Source organism: Sorex araneus, chromosome 1 (assembly GCF_027595985.1).
Source record: "Sorex araneus isolate mSorAra2 chromosome 1, mSorAra2.pri, whole genome shotgun sequence".
Lineage (NCBI taxonomy): Eukaryota > Metazoa > Chordata > Mammalia > Eulipotyphla > Soricidae > Sorex > Sorex araneus.
This window is the reverse complement of record NC_073302.1, coordinates 1,300,169-1,321,533: the sequence shown is the minus strand read 5'-3', so window position 1 is coordinate 1,321,533 and position 21,365 is coordinate 1,300,169. Positions and strand designations below refer to the sequence as shown.

At 69.8% G+C, this 21,365-nt stretch overlaps 1 protein-coding gene across 1 annotated transcript; it reads right to left on the bottom strand.

The window, feature by feature from the left end:
• Window positions 1-402: 402 nt before the first annotated feature.
• ADAMTSL2 (ADAMTS like 2) lies at window positions 403-20,586 on the bottom strand. The gene is made up of 19 exons (XM_055133026.1): window positions 19,728-20,586; window positions 18,661-18,754; window positions 18,279-18,406; window positions 17,767-17,842; window positions 17,162-17,264; window positions 16,789-16,934; window positions 16,564-16,687; window positions 15,482-15,562; window positions 14,533-14,708; window positions 9,654-9,948; window positions 8,799-9,084; window positions 5,875-5,972; window positions 3,917-4,043; window positions 3,517-3,730; window positions 3,246-3,401; window positions 2,518-2,688; window positions 2,223-2,399; window positions 1,108-1,252; window positions 403-717 (listed from the first exon to the last, which is right to left on the bottom strand). The coding sequence occupies exons 2-19, from the start codon at window positions 18,751-18,753 to the stop codon at window positions 602-604; spliced, it is 2,712 nt and encodes a 903-aa protein (XP_054989001.1). The 5' UTR covers window position 18,754; window positions 19,728-20,586; the 3' UTR covers window positions 403-601.
• Window positions 20,587-21,365: the final 779 nt, after the last annotated feature.

Sequence of the window (21,365 nt, the reverse complement as noted above, 5' to 3'; positions counted from 1 at the left end):
GGAGCAGCCGGGGGGCGCGGGCTCACCAGGTGGCAGCTGCCTGCCTGGTATCACCCAGGACGGGGGCTCCCAGCTGCACCCATGCCCCCTGCAGGGTGCACAGGAGGGGGTGCAGCCCGCCCCGCTGTGTCGGGTCCTCTGGGGCCAGCGGGCAGCACCCCTGGGAAGCAGCCTAGGCCGGCACCTGCCTCCCCTTGTGCCCGGAGACTCTCTGGGCGCCCGGGACCACTCTGTCCCCCACAACCCTGCTGCCCAGTGGGAGCCGGCACCTCCCTGGAAGGCCTGCCTGGGGATGCGCCCCCGGAGGCGGGCGGGCGGACCCCGCGCCCCCACCCCTGCCTCTGTAGCACCTGCTCCTCCCGCCGCTCTCCGGGCCCTTCCCCTGCACGGAGCCGAGCCGGGAGTCCCCGAGACACTTTATTGGCACACGGGGAACGCAGGGCAGGATGGGCGCCCCGGTGTCAGGACGCGGGGGCAAAGACGACCCGTCCCCGCTCCTCGAGACCCCACACCCCTACAGGCCCACTGACGGGGGCGGGCTCGGGGCTGTCCTCGGCGGCATCTTCAGCAGGAAGGTGTCTGTGGCGTCCCCGGCGCGGGGCTAGTGCGGGGGCCTGCACGAGCCGCAGCAGGCTTTGCTGTAGTACCAGTGGCCGCACAGGTTCACCTTGATGGCCAGCGCGCAGTTGGTGCCTGGCTGGTCCTGACAGCTGTCGTCTGGGGCGGCGGGCAGCGGCATCAGGGGACGGGGCAGCCCCCTGCACGCACACGCGCACCGCGCACCACGCACGCACGCACGCACGCACAACCTCCGTACCACGCATCACGCACTGTGCGTCCTCCGTACCGCGCACACACAACCCCGCACCGCGCGCGCGCGCCCTCCGCACAGCCAGACCTGCCCTGGTCTTCCAGGAACAGGTACTGGGCTCCGTCCCACCGCGCCCTTTCCTGCCCGGTCCTCCCCCCCCATGACCCGCGGGTGGTGCCCAGGTCACGGGCGGCCCCTGGACCCGCGGCCGGGTGCGCCGGTCCGAGTCCCTGTCCAGCCCCTCGCTCTTCTCGCCGCAGAGCAGGGCCCGGCCTGCCCCCGCGCCTCGCCCTCACCTGGGGGCTCCGTGGGGCAGGGCTGCAGGTCGCAGGCTTGTCTGCCCACCGGCTTCACCAGCGGGTCGCAGCCGCGCACGATGTCAGCCCCCTGGTAGCACTTCACGTCCCGCATGCGCACGCCCACCCCGCAGGTCTTGGTGCACTGGGGGAGGGGAGCAGCATGAGGCCCCACCTGCGCGAATCCTCTGCTGGGGGTCTCCGACCAGGCCTGGGAGACCCCCGGGGCAGGCTGTCCCCGTCTTCCGAAGCCCCTCACATTCCGCCCGGGGCCACCCCAGGAGCCGGCGGGAGAGTGCCCGGCGCATGCCCCTCGCGTGCCGGCCTCGCCCCTGCCCGCCCCTCCCCGTCTCCACGCTGCAGCCTGGCCCCGGATGGCCCTCCCGGGGCCCTGACCCGGCCTCCGACCCTCTCTCAGGCTCTGCCCTGACCCCCAGGACTCCCTCCGGGCAGCCCGACTGCAGGGAGGGGGATGGAGAGAGGGACTGGGCGCGTGGGCGAGAGGAGGGAGTCCTGGCCGAGCCCCCCTCCCTGGGCCCCACCTGGACTCCGGCAGGGGGTCTGAGGCACCCTGGGCTCCGGGGGCCCCAGTGTCATCCTCAGAGTTGGGAGTTGGGCAGGACGACACTGGCACGGGGGCCCCACCCCACAGTGCTCCTATCCACGCCTGCACCCCAGGACCCCCGTCTCGCGGCGGGTGGAGCAGGGCTGCTGCCCAGTGGAGTGGCAGAGCCCAGGGGTGGCCCAGCTGGGGCAGCGGGAGGCGCGGGCCGCCTTCAGGGCTGGAGCAGCCCCCAGAGGGGGCAGAGGAGGCTGACGCGGGGCCAGAGAGAACGGCGCGCCAGGTGACGCTGGGCTGACGCTGTTCCTGGGTGGGCACCTCCGGGCCCTCCACACCTTACCCTGCCCTATGATGAAACACAGCTGAGGGGGAGAGGTGCAAAGGTGAGTAGTAGAGGCTGAGCTCAGCAGGGGAAGATCCTGGAGGACTTCCTGAAGGAGGTGGTTTCCGCTTTCCCAGGGCAGAAAGCCCAGGTGGGGATGCAGGGGCACTTGCCCCGGACCAGGGGCTGGGGTACCACTTGCCCCGGACCAGGGACTGGGGTACCACTTGCCTCGGACCAGGGGCTGGTGTACCACTTGAAGCAGGGCCTCTCGAAGCACGTGCTCTCCTCGGCCGGCTTCTGCGCCAGGCCGCACTCGGAGCCGCTGCGCGCCTGCGGCCGCCCGTTGGCCAACTGCATGCACAGCACCAGGCGCTTCTTCACCCCGCGGCCGCACGTCGTGTTACACTGGGGCCGGAAGGGGTCCGAGGTCAGCGGGGCGCAGGCGGGGCCACTCCGGGGCGCCCTCCAGCCGCGGGGGCCCTGGGGGTCCGGAACGGGGCCAGCCCCCGGGGGAGGGACTCACCCGCTCCCAGTCCTGGGCCAGCCAGTGGGCAGGGCAGTTCTTGTCCCCGCAGGGGTGGATGGCCAGGGGCTTGGCGTCTGCCTGGCACTGCGACTCGGGCACCACGCGGCCCTCCGCTGTCTTGCAGTACACCTGCCTGATGGTGCGGCCCTGCCCGCAGCCGCCGCTGCACTGCGGGGCACAGGGTCAGGGAGGCCCGCCCCGCCCCGCGCGGCCCCGCCCCGACCCCGCCCTTGGCCCCGCCCCACCCGTGAAGCCCCGCCCCTGGCCCTGCCCCGGCAGGTCCTGGCCCTGGCCCCGCCCCATCAGGTCCCGTCCCGCCCCTGGCCCCGCCCCTCCAGGTCCCGCCCCTGGCCCCGCCCCATCAGGTCCCATCCCGCCCCTGGCCCCGCCCCACCAGCGCCCCCAGGAACCCCCTGGCCTGGCCATCAGGGGGGAGCAGCCGCCATGGCGACCCCCTTTAACACTTTCTATTCCAATTACAGACATTCCGTAGGCGCCCCCAGAGAGCCCCAGCCAGGGGCCCGGGAGGACAGGAAGGACGGGGTGCACCCAGCCCCCCGGGGGCCCCATGCAGCTGAGGGGGACACGGACAGACCAGGCAAGAGTGACGGGCCACTGGCCGGGGGTAAAGACAGAATAACGGGGAGATTGGCGGGGGGGGGGTCTCTATGCCCCAAGCTCCACCCACCCAGGCCCGACTCCCCGGCCTGCGGCCAGCTGCTCACCGGACCCCAGTCAGAGACCGTCCACTGGCGGTCGCAGGGGGGCCCCGTGCACCCCTTCTCCGCCACGGGCCTGGTGTTGGGGTCGCAGAGTTTCTCGTCCTCGGAGCAGCGGATGTGTCTGGTCACCACACTCTGCTCCCCACACTTGGCTGTGCACTGCGGGCAGCGGGCGGGCAGGGTCACGGGGGGGAGGGGCCAGGCCCGCCCCCCGCCCACACGCCCCCCCACCGCTCCCACTGGGGATCTGCCCCAGGGCCCGCGCCCCGCCCACCTCTGACCACTCGGACATCTCCCACTGCGGCCCGCAGGCGGGGTTGCGGCAGGCCTTGCGCTCCTCGGGCCGCACGGCCTCGGCCGCCTCGCACAGGTCGCTGTACACGGAGCTGTCCAGGCCGGGCGACAGCATCTTCCAGCAGCGCACGATGCGCACCTGGAACCCCTCCCCGCAGGTGCGCGAGCACTCGCTCCAGCTGCTCGTCTCCCACCTGTGTGGGGGAGGGGGCACCGCTCAGCATCCCCTCCCCCGCCCCGCCTTCCAGCATGTCCCGGCGCCCAGGAAGCTGGTTCCCTCCTTCTGGGGCACCCTCCCCAGGCCCAGATGGGTCAGAGAGGCCCCCCCCCCCATCCCAGGACGGACGCCGGGGAGGCCCGGGCCGCGCACAGCCTCCTACCGGGGCTGGCACTCTCTCCCCACGCAGAACTCCTGCACCGGCTCGGGGCGCGTCAGGGCGTCGCAGTAGCTGTCGTCCACCTCGATGCCATCATAGCGGACACACATGGCATAGGTCGACATGACTCCTGGGCACAGGACAGGGGAGGGCCCGTGAGCCTCCAGCCACCCCCACATCTGCAAACAAGGAAGGGGCGGCAGCCTGCTGGCAGGACTGTGCCGAGCATCCCGGGGGTCCCTGTGGGCCCCGCTGCGCTCTCCCCGCCCACGCCTCCAGCCCCGGAGTCAGCCTGGACATTCACGTCCACTCGGGCTTTGAATAGAAACAAGGCAGTCCGAGGGCAGAGGTGTCGCTGGTTCCCTCTGACTCAGCCACTTCCCGGTACCCCTTTATGGAGGGTGACTGATGGGCGTGAGCTGGTGGGCGGAAGGGCGGCGAGAGGGGAGTGTGGGAGGCGGGGGGGGACGCATGGTGAGTGAGTGGGCGGGCCCTGGATGGAGAGAGATGACCTGTGGGCGGAGGGGAGAGGGCGGGTATACAGAGGAAAGGGTGAGTGGCGAATGGATTCGAGTGATGAGAGGGGGGTGGATGGACAGAGGGAGGATGGATGTGTGGGCAGATGGATGGAGGGCAGGAGGGGTGGATGGTGGGTAGGCGTGTGTGTGGGATGACTGGGTTGCTGGGTGTTGGGTGGGCAGAAGGATGGGTACATGTGGATGGGCAAATGGATGGTGGATAGTGGGTGGGTGAATGGGTGCATGCTGGGTGGACGGGTGGGTGGGTGGGTGGGTCGATGGGTGCATGCTGGGTGGACGGGTGGGTGGGTGGGTGGGTCGATGGGTGCATGCTGGGTGGACGGGTGGGTGGGTGGGTCGATGGGTGCATGCTGGGTGGACGGGTGGGTGGTGAGCTGACAGATGATGGACGGGAAGGATGTGTGCATGTGGATGGGTGGATGGATGGTGCGTGGGCGGTAAATGGGTGGACGGGTGGCACGTGAGTGGATGGGTGGTGGGCTAGAATAAATTCATGGTGGACAGAGAGAGCAGATGGCTGGCTGGGAGAGCGTCTGGGGGGGTGAGGGGACACAGGTGGGCCATCCTCCCCGGCCCTCACACCTGGCTGCTCCCTGCCCCACCGCAGCTCCCGGTTGGCGAGCTCGAGCCCAGCTGCCTGTCCTGCCGGGGTGCTGGGAAGGTTGTCACCCCCAGACCTCCGCACGCTCACCCCCAAAAGGGAGTTGAGTGCAGCTCAGCCCACTGCGTTCTGGGGTGTTTCTCCTCTTAGGCATGCCCGGGCAGGGGCAGTGGGGGCGGCTACCGAGACCCCCGCATTTCTGCTGTCCACAAGGAGTCCCTGGGGCCGTGGCGACTGGAAGTGCCCCAACCACTGGGCCTGACATGGCCTAGGGCCCTGCCTTGGCGTCCCCAGCAGCCAGGGCTGGGAGGGCTGCTGGCCATCCGGGAGGGGGCAGAGGGACGGCCGTGTCCAGAGTGACCCTGGGCCTGTGTGGGTCTTTGCAGACTGGGCTCTCAAGGGCCCACACTTCCCAGGCCAGAGCTGGTCTGTATCTGTCCTTCTGTCCGTCCATCCGACCTTTCCGGGGGGGTCAAGGACAAAAGCTCCAAAGGACAAGGCGGGAGTCCTGCTGCCTCTGACCGCCTCCCCACCCTTGTCATATTTCTTGCCGTGCTGCGAAGGGCAGGACCCCCGGGGGTCAGAGTGTGGAACCCCCAAGCCCCTCTGGGCCGGCCACTCCTGCTGCCCACGGGCTGCCCGGCCTGGGCACACCAGCCAGCTGCGAGTGGGTGGGGTACGCACTGGGACAGGGTGCCCTCCACGAGCCCCGGGGGGCGGGGCACCCCTCCGACCAGCGGGGACGAGTCGCCCCCTCCCCAACCCGGCCCATGCCGCAGCGCTGGCGCGTGGCGGGAACCCCCCCCCCCCCGCGGCCGTACCTGTGGCACAGGTGGCACTGCAGGGCTCGTGCGAGGACAGCTTCCACCGGTACATGTCTGCCGGGCTCACGCCGGGACGGCGCCCCTTGGGCCTGGGCCTGAGGGGGCGGAGACGGCCTGAGAAGGCCCCAGGAGGGGCGAGCGTGCAGAGTGGGGTGGAGCAGCCCCTCGGAAAGGGGGGCCCAGACGGTGACCTGCTTCCCCAGCCCAGCAGCCCCCCGGGTCCAGAGGAGGGCGAGTCTGGCCTCTCGGGTCAGCAGGGCCGGGTTGGGGTGTCCCCTCCAGCGCCTGCACCCGGCCGTGCCCCTGGCTGACACAGGCGTGGGGGGGCTGTGGCCCCGAGGGCCCCGGGGCTCTGCTGCCCTTCCCACGCCGGGCACCGCGCTCCGCTCCGAGTCCTTCGGGCAGACGGCGAGCGAGACCCCAGCCCCGGGCATCTGTCCCGGGGGGCGGCCACTCGGGAGGCCCACCCAGCGCACGGCATTAGGGAGAGAACTCTGGGGACGCTGGCAGGGGACAGGGGACACTGCACAGGGACCGCGTCCGGGGCCGGCCACAGGCCACAGGGCGGCCCAGGGGGTGGGGGTGGAGGCGGCCATGCCACACTGGCCGTGGCCAGCGGGCGGCCTGCCTCCCCCTCGCCCACCGCCCCGGGGCAGACACGAGCCCCGCCTCGCGGCAGCAGCCTGACTCAGCCCAGAGCGCGGCTGGAAATAACCGGGCCCAGGAGTATTTCTGGAGGCGCCGCCCACGCGCCCGCTGGGCTCCCTGGGGTCAGGGCCCCTCGCCTCCTGGGGGGGAGCGCCGAGCGGCCCCCTGCTGGCGGCACAGGCGGCAGCCCCCCCCCCCCCCGTGGCAGGCGCCCGGGGGACCGGCTCCGAGGGGCTGTGCCCTCCCTGGGGAGGCCTGGGTGAACACAGCCCCCGCTCCCGCCCCTTTGATGTCGCCCTCCCCCAGCAGACACGACTTCCTGTGTTTGGACAACGCCAGACACGGCTATTTGGGTCTGCCGGCTCCGCCGTCCCTGCCAGCCTCCCGGGGCTGGGGGAGTTTCTCTTCTGAGGAGCCGCGTCTGGCCCCACCCCCAAGCTGGGTGTCACCGTCCTGACACCCGGCAGGAGTCTGTGTGTGCACCAGCTCATGCATGTGTGTGTGTGTGCATGTGTGTGTGAGTGCATGCATGTGCGTGCATTGTTTGTGCGTGTGTGTGGTGGGTGTGTACATGTGTGTGTGCATGTGTGTGTGCACGTGTGCATGGACACCTGCATGTGAGTGAGCACTGCTCCACATGCAGGAGCCAGGGGCCACCCAAGCACTGTGCAGGCCCCTGAACACTGGGTTGGGACCCAAAACCCAACAAACAAAGTGGGGTGTCCAGACCCCAGGGCTCCGGCCGCGGGCCCATCCAGTCACAGGCTTCAGGGACTCTCTGACAAGCTCTTCCACTTGAAAGGAGAAACTGAGGCCAGAGAGGGTGACGGCATGTCCAGGGACACAGGAGATGAGGGGCAGGGCGGGGAGAGTGGCACCCTGGCCACTGTCAATCCTGTGCCACGTGGCTCCACACCCAGCACCTTTGGCCACCAGAGTCTGCTGACCTGCACCCGTGTGCCCGTGTGCCTGTGCGCCCATGTGCCAGCGCGCCCGTGTGCCCGTGTGCCGGCGTGCCCGTGTGCCCGTGTGCCCGCGTGCCCGTGTGCCCGTGTGCCCGTGCGCCCGTGCGCCCACCAGTGCTTTGTTTGCTGGCGGGTCAGACGCTGGCACTGGGGCAGCCCTCGGTGTGGCACGAGTCCCTGTGCAAAGCCTGCGCCCCCCGGGAGTCGGCTTGGGCCACCCACAGACGCGCCCTTCTCAGAGGACCCCCAAGGTGCCCCCAGAAGTCGGAGCGGCAAGCAGAGTCACATGGGCAAGTGCACCCCAGAGGCCTCTCACAGACCCCGCCCCCGAGCGGAGCCCACCCCCCACGCAGCCTGCAGCCCCCTGCAGCTTCCAGGCAGCTGGCTGGGCACTGGGCCTGGTCAGCCCTGGGAAGAGGCTGGCGGGAAGGTCTGGGCCCCCCGCCCTGGCACCCCGTGCCCAGATCTCCCAAGAACCTAAGGGACACCAGCTCAGGAGCTCCCTGGTACCCATCTCCTAGGTGAACCCAACTTCCAGCACCCCACAAATGTCCTAACCACCCAAGGCTTATGGGGCCCCGGAAAGCAAGACCAAGGGTGCCCACCTCGCCCATCATAGCTGGTAGGCCCGCACCCCTCCTTTAGCCCTCCCTCCCCACCCCTCCCTCCAACTCCCCCCGCCAGCTCCGGGCAGTGGGAGCCTAAGGCAGAGGCCTCAGGAGGCTGTGGGCCCAGGGACCGTCCCCCCTGTTCCCAGCTGCCTCTGGACCTGAGACCCCAGGAGAGAATGTGAAGACCAGCCCTGGTTGTCACTGTCCCTGTGTCCTGCTGTCACTGTCCAGGTGTCCCTGCTGTCACTGTCCGGGTGTCCCTGCTGTCACTGTCCGGGTGTCCCTGCTGTCACTGTCCAGGTGTCCCTGCTGTCACTGTCCGGGTGTCCCTGCGTCACTGTCCGGGTGTCACTGTCCGGGTGTCCCTGTATGTCACTGTCTGGGTGTCCCTGCTGTCACTGTCCGGGTGTCCCTGTATGTCACTGTCCGGGTGTCCCTGCTGTCACTGTCCGGTGTCCCTGCTGTCACTGTCCGGTGTCCCTGCTGTCAATGAATGTGTTTGTCACTGCCCAGTTGCTCACACCACAACTGTCTAGGTGTTGCCACTCTCACGGTCCTGCCGACTGTTACTGTCACCGTCCGTGGTCTGCGCTGCGACTGTTTCTGCCGTCACTCCCGGCAGGGCTCAGGAAGGGCGGCAGCCCCGGGCCCTGCTTCACCTCTGCCGCAGCCCTGGTGGCCGTGGGGCGGCCCCTACCTGGCCTTGTGGGTTCTGTTGGTGGCGGCAGCGGGGAGGCTGGCGTTGGGGGACGGGGCCTCGGAGGAGGAGTTGCTCACGCGGTCGCTGCCCAGCTCCAGGTACAGGCCCTCGGGGCCGTCCGCATCCAGCGGGAGGCCCTCGGCCGGGGCGCTCCTCGGGGCCGCCTGCACAAAGATGCTGTTTTCCGGCTCTGCCCGCCGCGGCTCGGAGATGGTGTTGGCGGAGGGGGGCGCCCGGGAGGGTGGGTGGGAGTCCCCCGAGGCAGCTCCGGTGACATTGCCGTCTGTGGGGAGAGAAGCCGCCTCAGCACCCCCCTCCGCGATGGTGAGCAGAACAGAGCTGGAAGTTTCCAGAAGGCTCCCCTGCCCCGGGGGAGACAGAGCTGCCGAGACCATGCGGTGGAGACAAGCAAGGCAACCCCAGTCCCCGCCGGGGCCAGAGCGACGGCACCGCGGGCAGGTGGTGCTCACACACAGCTGCCCTGCCCCCCACACGGCCCCGCAGGAGCCGTCCCTGGGCACAGCCGGGCGTGCCCCCAGGCAAGAACAAAGCCCCAGAAGCTGGAAGTGGCAGGAAGGACCCGGCCGGCCTCGGCACCCTGGCGGAGCAGCCCTGCGCCCCAGAACTTCATCATCCCAGCACCCCAGTACTGCCCAGAGGGCACCTCCTGCGGAGACCCCGAGGGTCTCAGCCTTTCCCCGATTCAGGAAGCGGTTCTCCCAGGTCTAACCGCACCGAGGGTCCAAGGACCCCCAGAGGCCTGAGGAGCGACGCCTGCGCCCACCCCTCTGCCCTCCTGGCCTGCCGACCTCCCTGAAGCTCCTCCCCAGGAGGGCTCCCCTCCCCCATTACCTCGGAGGCCTCTGCCCTGGGGGGCACCCCCACACGCCCCGCCGCTGGCCAGCGGACACAGCTCGTTGGTCTCCGCGCCCCTGCTCGCAGCAGGCCCCAGGCCGGGGCCCGGCAGGCCCAGCAGCTGCTTGTCCAGGCCCCGAGACTCGGCCGGGCCGTAGAGGGAGGCGTTGTGGCCGAGCAGGGCGGCCAGCGCTGGCCCCGGTGGCGGGAAGCTGTAGTAGCCGGCGGGCTGCGGCCGCACCAGCGTGTACTCAAAGGTGATGGACGGGGTCCTGCCGTTCTGGTTCCATACCTGGGGGCAGAGAAGGGGCCCTCTCAGTCCCCGCAGGCAGCCTGTCACCCGCTCCCGGGCCCAGCCCTGCCCTCCCCGAGGGACGTCCTTGAGTGCCATGCTGCCGTGCAGGGCGCGAGCCCACTCCGTGCTGCAGGCCCCACGCGCTGGCCAGCCGCAAAGCTGCCGCAGGACGGGCCTCGGTCTCTGCTCAACTCCCCAAGCTTTGGGGTTCTCCTGATGTTCCAGAACCTTCCGCAAAGATGTGGCTCTAGATCAGTGCCTGCAGAAGTCCTGAGAAGGGGGTTCTCAGGTGGGGTTTGAAGCAAGATCCCGTGCAGGGGTGAGGAGATCGTCCCAGAGGGGCAGGGGGCAGGGGACCTCCACTGGTCGCCAGTAAGACCCACAGGAGAAGGCGCGAGACTGGGGAGCGGGTGGGAGGGCAGGAGGGAGCAGGAGGGAGCTGTGCCCGGGGCTCGCCCTGCAGAGGCCGGGGACATCCCGGCTGGCCAGGCACCACCTTATCGCAGTAGCAGGCCAGTTTGGAGGTCCCCGGGTGTCTCACAAACACGTCCCTAGGAGGAGCAGAGAGTGGACACGAGGACCCTTCTGGGCCTGCTGCCCGGGGCCCAGCTCACCCAGGAACGGGGAATGGACATGTGTGTGGTCCGAGAAAATGCACTTGGCAGCAAGGGCAGAGGCAGCCAAGTGGTGGGGTGAGTGTCTCGGGGGTGGCAGAGCCAAGGGTGGGCAGGGCCAGGGCAGGGTGAGGCAGGGGTGGGGCCTGGGCAGTGCAGGCCAATGGGATGGGGCACACCAGGGGGTTAGGGCAGCGCCGGGCTGGAGTGAGGCCATTGGGAGGCTGGGGGCAGATGGAGCACTGCCCACGGGGCCTGGCTGGGAGGGTCGACCAGACGGCCATCACTGCAGGACAGGCCCGGTGGTCAGGAAGCCCCGGGAGAGCCACGAGTCACACTCGGGGCCGTGATTGGTTCCAGGTCAGAGGACCCTGGGGAAGACTGGAAATGCTCTCAGGGATTAGAGGTGCGGGGGGCTCCCTCAGTGAGAGAAGGGACACCCACACGCCGGAGAGGGACAGGGGAGGGGGCACCCTCCAGGTCCGAGCTGCGGGCACAGAACCAACACGCCTCAGATCCATGGGGGCTCATGCCCAAGCAACAAGGCTGGCGGCCGGACACAGCCACTGAACAAAGGCTTCGGGGTACAGGCAGGTGGACCCAAGGCAGGTCCGTCTCAGTCCAGCCCTCAGAAGTATCTGGATGGGTCAGAGCTCCAACCCCGCCCAGGCCCCATGGCCACCAGAACCAGGACCCCTCAAAGAGCTGCTGCCTGGTCCCCTGTTCATGCCCAATGTGTCTCTGGTCGTGCTGGGTCCTGGGCTGGGTCCTAGGCCACCACCTCTAACTGGCACTCAGAGCATCGGGGGCCAGGAGGGCATGGGGGCACCCTATGGCCCAGGAGAGCTCCAGGCGCTGGCCCCTCCATGCTCTGCCGGTGGTGCAGGGGCCCAGGGCCAGCCCACTGGCTGCAGCCACTGCCCAACAGCTGGGTGAGACTTGATGTCCTTGCCTCCCGTGTGCTGGGCAGAGCCAGTGCCACCCTCTTCCACAGCCTGACACTGGCTACCTGGCTCCATCCCGCTTAGACTGAAGTGCTGATCCCTTAAGACAGGACACACCCCGGCGGGCCAACAGCACTGTGCCTGTCCTCCAGGGCACTGACGCAGGCCAGCTCTCAGGGCGGAGCTAGCTCTCGGGGGCGGAGCTAGCTCTCGGGGGCGGAGCCAGCTCTTGGGGCGGAGCCAGCTCTCGGGGCGGAGCCAGCTCGGGGGTGGGGCCACTATCGGGGGCGGAGTCAATTCTCAGAATTGGAGTCAGATCCCAGGGGCAGAGCCAGCTCTCAGGAGCGGACTCAGCTCTCAGGGGCAGAGCCAGTTCTCAGAGGTGGAGTCACACCTCAGGGAGGAGCCAGCTCTCAGGGGTGGAGCTAGCTTTTGGGGGCGGAGTCAGCTCTCGGGGGCGGAGCCAGTTTTCAGAGGTGGAGTCAGCTTTCAGAGGTGGAGTCAGCTCTCAGGGGCGGGGCCAATTCTCAGAATTGGAGTCAGATCTCAGGGGCAGAGCGGCTCTCGGGGGCGGAGTCAGTTCTCAGGGGCGGAGTCAACTCTCAGTAGCGGAGTCAGCTCTCAGGGGCGGAGCCAGTTCTCAGAGGTGGAGTCACACCTCAGGGAGGAGCCAGCTCTCGGGGGTGGAGCTAGCTCTTGGGGGCGGAGCCAACTCAGAAGGAAGCAGCTCCCAGGGGTGGAGCCAGCTCCTGGGGACAGAGCAAGCAAGTGGAGGCCACCCGGACCACATTCCGCTCCACGTGCATCTCCCTTATCAGCCTTGGGCTGGGAGACTTGGCACTGGAGGCCCAGGTAACTCAGGTGCATTCCAGGGGGCAGGGGTGGAGGGGTGAGGGGATGTGCCCCTGGGAGATACACCAACCCACCTACCTCTGCTGTTTCTGGGTCCAGAGGGGAAAGGTCAGGGTACCCCCTTGAAGGGATGGGGATAGTGGCGCCCCTGGCATCACGAGGAATTGGGGGCACAGCATCTCCCTCCTGGGAATGCTGACCAATGCACACGGCACGCAGCTGGAGGGGCCTCAGGGGCAGGCGGTCAGGCCAGGCGCCCCTCTGTGGTGGGCACAGGCGATTCCGCTGCCTCAGCCCCAGCAGGCAGCCCTGCCACCCCTTGCCAGCAGGGACACTGTCCGGGCAGGCGTGCAGAGACCGTGCAATGGATTCCCCAGACAGGACACAGGGCGCACCTCCTGCACGGGGATGTCCCTGGGGCACAGGGCAGAGGCCAGGCCATCCCTGCTCCCCGCGTGCCCCCCTGGCCAGAGGAAGGCAGACCTCGGACCTGGTGGGGCCACAGGCTCTCTCCTGGGTCCGGAACCAAGCCATGGAAGCAGAAGCTCTCTCCCCGTGGACTGGCCTACTGGGGCACTGCAGCTGCAGGACCTGTGGGCCGGGGGTGCTGGCACCCCATCAGGAGACACCCCAGCCTCCTGAACCTGACGCTCATGGCCACATCCAGGGCTGCCAGGACTCGGGCACGGATCTCCGCTGACCTCGAGGTAACGCAGCTCCGGGACCTGTTTTGTTTTGCTTCTGGCCCACACCTGCCGGTGCTCAGGTCTTACTCCTGGCTCTGTGCCCAGGAATTACTCCTGGCGGGTTTGGGGACCATGTGGGGTACCAGGGATCAAGCCCAGATTGGCCGCGTTATAATATTACTCGTGACACTCTCTCTTTGGCCCTTGTCTTTGGTACAAAGGAGGGAGAGACGGGGCACGGAGCACCGGGCTGGGCAGACACACGCACAGCCCAGACACCAATGGGACCCTGAAACCAGAGGTGGGTCACGTGACTCCGTGCAGCCCCCCCAGACCAGCGCCAAGAGCCATTCTCAGTGGGACTCTCAGAAACACCCCAGAGTGCAAAGAGCAGCTGAGACCCCAGAGCAAAGGGAAGGCATGATGCCCAGTCAGGGGGGTGGGGGCACCCCACCATCACCTTTTTGTAGGGTCACACCCTCCCCAGGTAACAGTCTCCCCAGGGTCCGGCCCCCGCCCAAGGCAAGCACACCTGGTGCAGAACCCCTGGGCCCCCTCCACCACCCTGCATCTGCCTTGCAGCTCTCCTGGGCCCACCCCGGGACCCCCAGCATCCCGCCTCCCTCAAGAAGCTATTGCAGGGGCTGGAGCCATAGCACAGCGGGGAGGGCGTTTGCCTTGCACACAGCTGACCCGGGTTTGATCCCCGGCATCCCATAGGGTCCCCTGAGCACCGCCAGGAGTAATTCCTGAGTGCAGAGCCAGGAGTAACCCCTGAGCATCACCGGGTGTGACCCAAAAAGAAAAAGAAGAAGAAGAAGAAGCTATCTCAGGGCTCCCGAGTTGCCTTGCACCCTGGGCCAGGAGAAACTGGTGTCCGCGACTCCAAGGAAGGATGGAAAGTGCAGGGTCCCCTCGATTCTGGGACCAGAGGAGCCCTGGGCCAGGGGCCGGCGGGGACCGGGAGGGCAGCCCTGACGTGCACTGCAGTGACCCCCAGTAACTCCTCACGTGCTGGCGGAACTGGACGCCCAGGGACATGGGTGACCTGGGCGCTGCTCCCACAGGCCTCTCTAGAGGAAGCCAGGACCCTGGCCACCACACAGCTCAGAGGGCGTGACCCCGCCTGCCCCCAGCCTGCACAGCAGCCCGGAACTGTCCTGGGCCCGCTGGACAAAGCCTCTGCTGCCCCGCCAGAGTCGGCCAGCGCCTCCGAGGCCGCAGCAGGATTACAGCAGTGCCCATGGCAGGAGCATGTGCCCATGGAGGCAGCGGGTCAGCCTGCCCGGCTCTCTCTGCCCCTCGTGCCCACCAGGGGCGCTGACCGCAGGGCTTGGGAGGACGGAGACTGGGGTCCACGGGAGGCGCCCCGGGTGGGATCTGCAGTGACGCCGTGGCTCCAGCTCCGGCTGGCCCCTGGGCTGCGATGTGGCCGCTGACCGCTGTCCCCACACACCCTGTCCTGGGCCCTCCCCAGCCACGCACCATCACGTTCAGCCCCTGGTTGGTGGGGCCCTGGGCCACGATGTACTCGATGCCCGTCTCATAGACGTCCATAGGCCGCCGGTACTTGACCACGGTGCCCGCGATGTTGAAGTTCTTGGGGCTGTCCACCCGGAAGTTGCCGTTAAAGAAGTAGGAGCCGGCTTCGTCCGCCAGGGCTGTGAGCACAGGGCCGCGGGTCAGGGGCAGCCCCCGGGGAGCTGTCCGCAGGTGCCCGCACTGGGCGCCCACCCCGCAGGGGCCTGGCAGGGCTGGTGGGAGTGAGCCCGCATGGGGTGGGCTCACTGGGCGGCCCCGGGCCAGGACAGGGGACGGAACCCCGACCTCAGGTGGCCTTTAACCCCCACCCCCACCCCCTGCGCACGCTCACGGAGCCCCACATTCTGCTGAGAGTCGCCGGGCCGGGCCAAGGCAGGGGAGGTGCAGGGCGGGATAGGGCAGGGCAGGGCAGGTGCCAGGCAGGGTGTGGGTGGCATCAGGCCCAGCCCGCCCAGTGAGACCCCCGGCCCCGCCCCACCCCAAGGAGACTCCGCGCACAGCAGGCCTGCCGGGCCGGGTGCTCCCGGGTCAGGTCCTGCAGCAAAGCCCCCCACCTCCCCTCTCCCCTCCTCCGCCGCCAGACCTGGCTCCCGGGTCCCGGGCACAGGCAAGGCCGGACAAACACCCCCCCACACACACATACACCTGTCTGCTCCCAGCCTCCGCGAAGTAACAGAACCCCCAGGCCCCAGGTGCGGTCCACACGCGCCGCAGCGAGAGCAGCGACCCCCGCCCCCGCCCTCGGCCCTCCCGCGCATGCGCACCCGGCTCCGAGCACGCGCGGGGCCGCGCCCAGCTCTGCGGGCAGCAGCTCTGTCCAGGCCCCGTGCCCGGGCAGCTGTCCCCAGGAAGAGGTTTCGGTCCCAGCGCGGCCCCACGCCCCCGTACACACCCAGGACGTCTGCGGACTTCTTCCGCTCCACGATCTGGATGTCTCGGGCCCCGGCCGGGATGTGGGTCACCAGGGAGTAGCCTGAAGGTCAGACGGGGTGAGCCGAGGTGCCAGCTGCCACCTCTCAACCAGCCCCCACAGGGGCGAGGGATGCTCCTGGAACAGCGCCCCCCTCAAGCCCCCGCAGCTTCGCCCAGACCCTAATCAGGGCCACCCCAGGGCCGGCTTGGCCGGACCTGCCTACCGGGCTCGGAGGCACCAGAGAGATGCCATTGCCCAGGCCCTCCCGGGGCACCCCACAGACTGCCAGACCTCTAAAGGTGCCAGGGCCTCAGTTTCCCCATCTGCACCGGGGAAGTGCTTCCATCCAGTCACATGGGAGAGCTCGGTTAGGGAACCGAGGCCGTGGACTGCTCAGCCCCAGGCTTCCTGCTCGGGGACTTGCAGTCCGCGACACACGCACGCACTGTGAGAGCACGCTCTGACACGTTCACACACGGGCGAGAGCACGCAGGGACGCACACAAGCCACAGGCACTGGAGAGCGCACGCACGCACACAGAATGCACGCACACACGCACTGGCGAGAGCACACAGGCTGCACACGGACACACGCATGACGCCACACACACTCGCTCACCCGCCCACGGAGCTGCTCGCCGCGTTTAGTTCTCGGCATTGCAGGCGAGGTGCCGGGCTGAACCCCGAGCCTTGCATCCGCACCCTGAGCCCTGGGCGCACACTGAGGCCCGGACACGTGCTCATTTCTGCCCCGGGGTCATCAGGGACCATCACGAGGGGCGGGTCAGAGCAGTATCTACTCAGGGAGGGGCTGGACCCCCACACTCTGGCCCTCACGCCCAACCCTGGCACCCTGCGGCCAGACACAGCAGCTAGGCAGGGGTGCGGCCCGTTCCCCGCCGAGCAGGGGACCCCGTCCTGCCGCCTGGTGCCCAGTATGGGTCACAGCCCAGCTCTGCCCACGCGGCTGCCTCTCAGCAGTGCCCGGGAGGGTCAGGCGCCCGGCGGGGAAGGGACGGCCGTGGCGACCCTGGTGCCGGGGGCCGGGCGGGGGTCTCTTACCAAGGTGGGGCGTCCCCTTGCGGTAGTTGCCCGTCACGTGGGTGCAGCTGCTCCCGTCCCCCTGGCAGACACCGCACTTGTCCAGCGTGTGGGTGGAGAAGAGGGCGCCGTCACAGCCGATGGGCTGCAGGGAGGAGGCGGGCAGGGCTGCTGGAGGCGCCCGGGCGGCACAGCGGGCGCCAGGGCGAGCGCGAGGCGGGCACTGGTGCTACAATGTTTAACAACCTCACATTTTCCAGACACGCAAACCCCTCGCAGCTCGCCGAGTTTGCAGGAGGTGCCGTCCAGGGCGGGGACCATGAGCTGCCGCTGGCTGTCCAGCGTGGTGCAGTGCAGGTCGCAGGGCTTGCTGGAGATGTGGACGTAGTCGTCTGCGGGACACGGGCGGCCGCCAGCCGGTGAGGAGCGCCAGCGCCCGCGGGCCGGCCCCGGGCACCCAGCGCTGACCCCAGACTGATCCCGGCGCCCAGGAGGGTGAGGCCAGGTCCTCCCTGTGACCTGAGTGCCCCGGGCCTGACCCGCACCCCTCCTGGCCCCCGCGGACCCCCCCCCGTCCCGCGTGCGGCAGTGGGCGGCCCTGCCTCGCCCGGGCGGGTACCGGGGTACAGGGGCTTCCACTGGTGGGTGCGGCCGTTGTACACGCGGGAGTCGAAGGCGCTGCACTGCTGCTCACGGAAGCTCCTGCCGTCAGGTGGACAGTCCTGGACAGAGTGGACGGCCCCGAGTGAGCAGGACGCTGCGGCCAGCCCAGCCTCTGGCTCGCGCAGTGCCCGGTGCAAGGGAGAGTGTGGGACGGGGCCCCCCGGGGCTGCCTCCTGTCCACGGCAGAGCCCCGGGGCCCGTGTGTCACAGAGGGGGCCCAAGGGGGTGGCAGGCCCCTAGGGTCCGACCCCATGCGGGGTCTCTCCCACACTGGCCCTCCCCTCACGTGCCCACACAGCAGGGGTGCGGGGGCACTGATGCACACCCCCCAACAGCGCCGCCAGCCCGGGCCAGGACACCCGCAGAGCCCGGCCCCTGCTTCCAGGAGGAGGTGGAGCCCGGAGCATGGGCAGAGCGGCTGCGGGACGCGGGGTCCAGCCCTTCCCCCCCGGGAGGATGGTGCCCCTGCGACGGGCGGCAGACGGGGGATCAAGGCAGCTCCCCAGGGCCCAGGCTTCCTCCAGCGCAGGACAGAGGGGACAGAGGGCACAGGAACGTCACCTGGACGTGGCACAGCTGGTACCGCTTGGACGTGCCCGAGCAGGTCCGGTTCCCGGCTCCTGGGCTCGAGAGCCTCCTGGGGAGAGACGGGTCTGGGGACCGGCCGCAGGGCTCCTCCCCCACACCCTTCTCTGGTGGGGGACCTAGGGCCCCTCCCTCTGAACCCCCAGCCCTGCCAGCGGCCTCACGGGTGGGTGGGCCACAGCCCCGTCGGCTGAGGACGAGCTGTTGACCAGAGAGGTTGAGTGACGCGGGTAAGTCACACCGCGAGGACGTGGCCGGGCCTCCGCCCGTCAGACTTGCCCCCTGGGCCTCGCCCCATGCCCCCAGCTCGGTCTCTCGAGGAGACGCCCTCCAGGTGTGTCCTGCTGCCCTGGGCCCTGGGACACAGTAGCCCACCCGGGGACCCCACTCCCCAGACCACATTCTGCAGGAGCTGCGTTCCCGCAGAATCCTGAGCAGGGGCACGGCCCCCCGCAGCCCCCCGCCCGGCCCGAGACCCCGGGGCCCACCTTTGCTGCAGGCAGTGCCGCTCCTGAGAGGCCACCCCCGCGCCACAGCTGCGGGAGCACGCTGTCCACTTGGTCCACTCCCCCCACCAGGCGGCCGCCGTGTCGCCTGTCCCCTCCGGCCGGCTGTCCTGCAGGACACGGGACACAGGCGGCTGGACAGTGGCCACTGAGGGGCCTCGGCCCCGGGCTCTGCCCTCCTTGGTCTCCAGGGAGCTCCCAGGCCTCCCTGCTCCCGAGTCTGGAACATTCCGGGAGCTGCAGGCAGGGTCGGATCACACCTGCCTGCGGTCGGGCCTGGCCTCTGCAGGACTCGGGTCAGCCACCTTCTCCCCCCCTGCCCCAGGCTGGCGCCCACCCAGGTGGGGAACCCGCTCCCGCTCACCGCTGCGCCCGCCCCGGTCACCACGGCCCCTGCCACGAGCGCCTCGGCCAGCAGGAGCCAGGCCCAGCGGGAAGGCCAGTGTTGGGCGTCCATCCTGGAAGACAGGCGACAGTCACGGCAGCCTCCTGGCCACCAGGGCCCCGGGGCACAGGCCCAGCGACCGTGCTGCAGCGACAGACCCCACGCGCGGGGTCCTCAGCGGCCCAGGCTCCCCGTGCTGGGGCAGGACGGGGGGCGCACGGCTGCACCCGTGTGGGCTGTGGCCAGCCCAGGGCCCCGAGACCTTTTCTTCCAAGTCAGCCCCCCAAGAGCACTCAGGTCGAGCCAAGGGGTCTGCAGCCCGTGGCCCCAGGTGGAGCCCCATCCCGGAGGGGGGAGGCCTTCAGAGGCCTGGGGGCCAGCCTCGAGCCCAGGGCCCACTGAGGGGCCCCAGACGCCTAACACAGGTGGTGACCAGGACCCGATGCCTGGTGGCCAAGCAGGGACCCCTCCCCAGCGGCCGAGCAGGGGCCCGTCTCCAGGTGGCCGAGCAGGGGCCACCCCCAAGTGGCCGAGCAGGGGCCGGCCCCCGAGGCCGCCTCCACCTCCCACACCTGCCCCTTGGCCAGATGGAGGCTTCCTGGGAACCGCGGTGACCCCAGAACTCCAGAAGCAGAAAGGACAACCTGGGAGCCCCAGCTGCCCAGTGCCCTCCCGCCGGCCCCTCCCCGAGCCCCTCGGGGTCCCTGGGCCAACTGGTGAGGCAGTTCCCGCCTGCGGGCTGACGACAGGTGCGGCCTCACACCTGGTTTCCATTAGGCGCCCAGACATGCTGGCTGCGGTCCAGACTGGACGCCCCCACCCCGGGGTCCCACCGCCACCCTCTGCCTGCAGAAGACCATGCACGGTGCTGGCAGGGGCAGGGCTGGACGCGGGGGCCACCCTCGCTGCCCTTGCCAGGGGGCCGAGACCCCAGACCGCTCCTCCTGTTACCTAACAGCCCCCCCAGGGGCGGGGGTCCTGGTGCCCCCCAGCGGCCGGGGCTGGCTGCAGGGGGTGGGGTGGGGGTGCCCGCTGGAGGTGCCTACCTGGCCAGGCCAGCAGGGCGTCCTGGAGAGAGGGGCTGCGGGCGGGCGGGCGGGCCGGCCAGGTGTGTGGGCAGCCCCTGTGCCTCCAGCCGCCTCCCGCCCGCTTCAAAGCGCCGAGCGGGTTTCCTGGGGAGCCGCCCAGCCCAGTGGCCGGAGCGCGGGCGCGGCCGCCTTTATAGCTGTCAGACAGACAGGGAGGAACTGGGGCTGCACCGGCCTCCCCCGCCCGCCGCCGCCGCCCGCCCGCCCGCCGCACACTTTAACCCGCTCCGCGCCTCTGGAGCGCGGCCAGCCGGCCCAGCTGCCTGCGGCCTGCTCCGGGAGCCGCCGCCGCCGGCCCGGAACTCCGCACCCTGCCCAGACGGTCCAGATGGGGCGGCGGGCGGCCGGCGGGGGAGTGGGGGGGGGTGGCGGTGCGCCCGGCCTCTAGGGGGCCCCGTCGCCTGCCCCGGACAGAGTCTGGGAGGGCAGCTGTGTCCCGGGCGCGGCCCGTCCCGCGGGCAGAGGCCCGAGCAGGTGGAGGGGTGGGGCGGGGCGGCCCGCGGAGCTGACCGGACGGACGCCGCAGGCGCGGGGGGCCAGGTCGGGGGCCGCAGATGCTCGGCCCTGACCCGGCCGGGCCAGGGCCAGCCAGCGGGGCAGCACCTGGCAGGCCGGGCCGGGGCTCCAGCCCACGTTCCTGCTGAGTCAGGGTGTGGCCCCCAGACTTGGCCGCCGCGCCCCAGCGCCTCCAGCCCACCCTAGGTGCTCCTCTCCCCGAACACAGCCCCCCGCCGCGAGGCGCCCCACGGCGCCCAGCCTGCAGGCCCAGGGCTGCGGGGTGGGGGGGGGCCGGGACACCCAGGGACATTCTCAGGGCCCTCAGGGCTTCCTGTGGACTCCACATCCCCCTCAGGGCGGGGCCGCCAGGGAACCACAGCGCAGCGCCCCCTGGGGTCGGCCGGCGGAAGTACAGGCAGGATGGTGGGTTCTGGGGCGTGTGAGCACGTGTAACCAACAACAGACACGCGTGTACACTCCTGGGAAGCAGGGCACACGAATGCACATGTGGGCACAGGATACACGTGCACATAAATGACCCCACATACTCCTGACGTGTGTGGGGCCAGAGCGTAGTCCAGCGGATAAAGTGTTTGCCTGCACACGGCCGACCTGGGTTTAATTTCCCGGCACCCATGTGGTCCCCTGAGCTCTGCCAGGACTGACCCCTGAGCCTAGAGCCAGGAGGAAGCCTGAGCACCACAGGCTGCGGCCCCCAGACCAAAATAATCCCACACTGTATACAAACCTGGCATACAGACGTAGCACATATGTGCACGCAAGAACATACAGACACATGTGTACATACGGGTACAGAACGCGTGCACACACACCCGCCACGCAGGTGCGAGACGTGTGCACACACGGGCTCAGGGCACATGCCCGGGCGGCTCCGTGTGCCCTGGGAGGGGCTGGCGCGTGCCCCTGGCCCTGACCCCAGTGACCTCCGAGGCATCGCTGTGCCCTGACCCTGGCTGGGCCTGCCAGTGCAGGTGGGGGCCCGGGCCTGGGGCGGCGGAGGCCGGGGTGCCCGTGAGAGGCTGGTCAGACTCGCGCCCACGGCGGGTCAGGCCCCCACGGCCCGGCAGACTGTCCAGG

Excerpts from the sequence above, each read along its gene's own strand:
- ADAMTSL2 (XM_055133026.1), bottom strand. The coding sequence starts at position 18,753 with ATGGACGCCCAACACTGGCCTTCCCGCTGGGCCTGGCTCCTGCTGGCC. Across the intron at positions 16,688-16,788 it reads GCGTGTCTGGAAAATGTGAG|CCCATCGGCTGTGACGGCGC; the intron begins GTTGTTAAACAT and ends TCCTCCCTGCAG. Across the intron at positions 9,949-14,532 it reads ACCAGGGGCTGAACGTGATG|GTATGGAACCAGAACGGCAG; the intron begins GTGCGTGGCTGG and ends CTCTGCCCCCAG.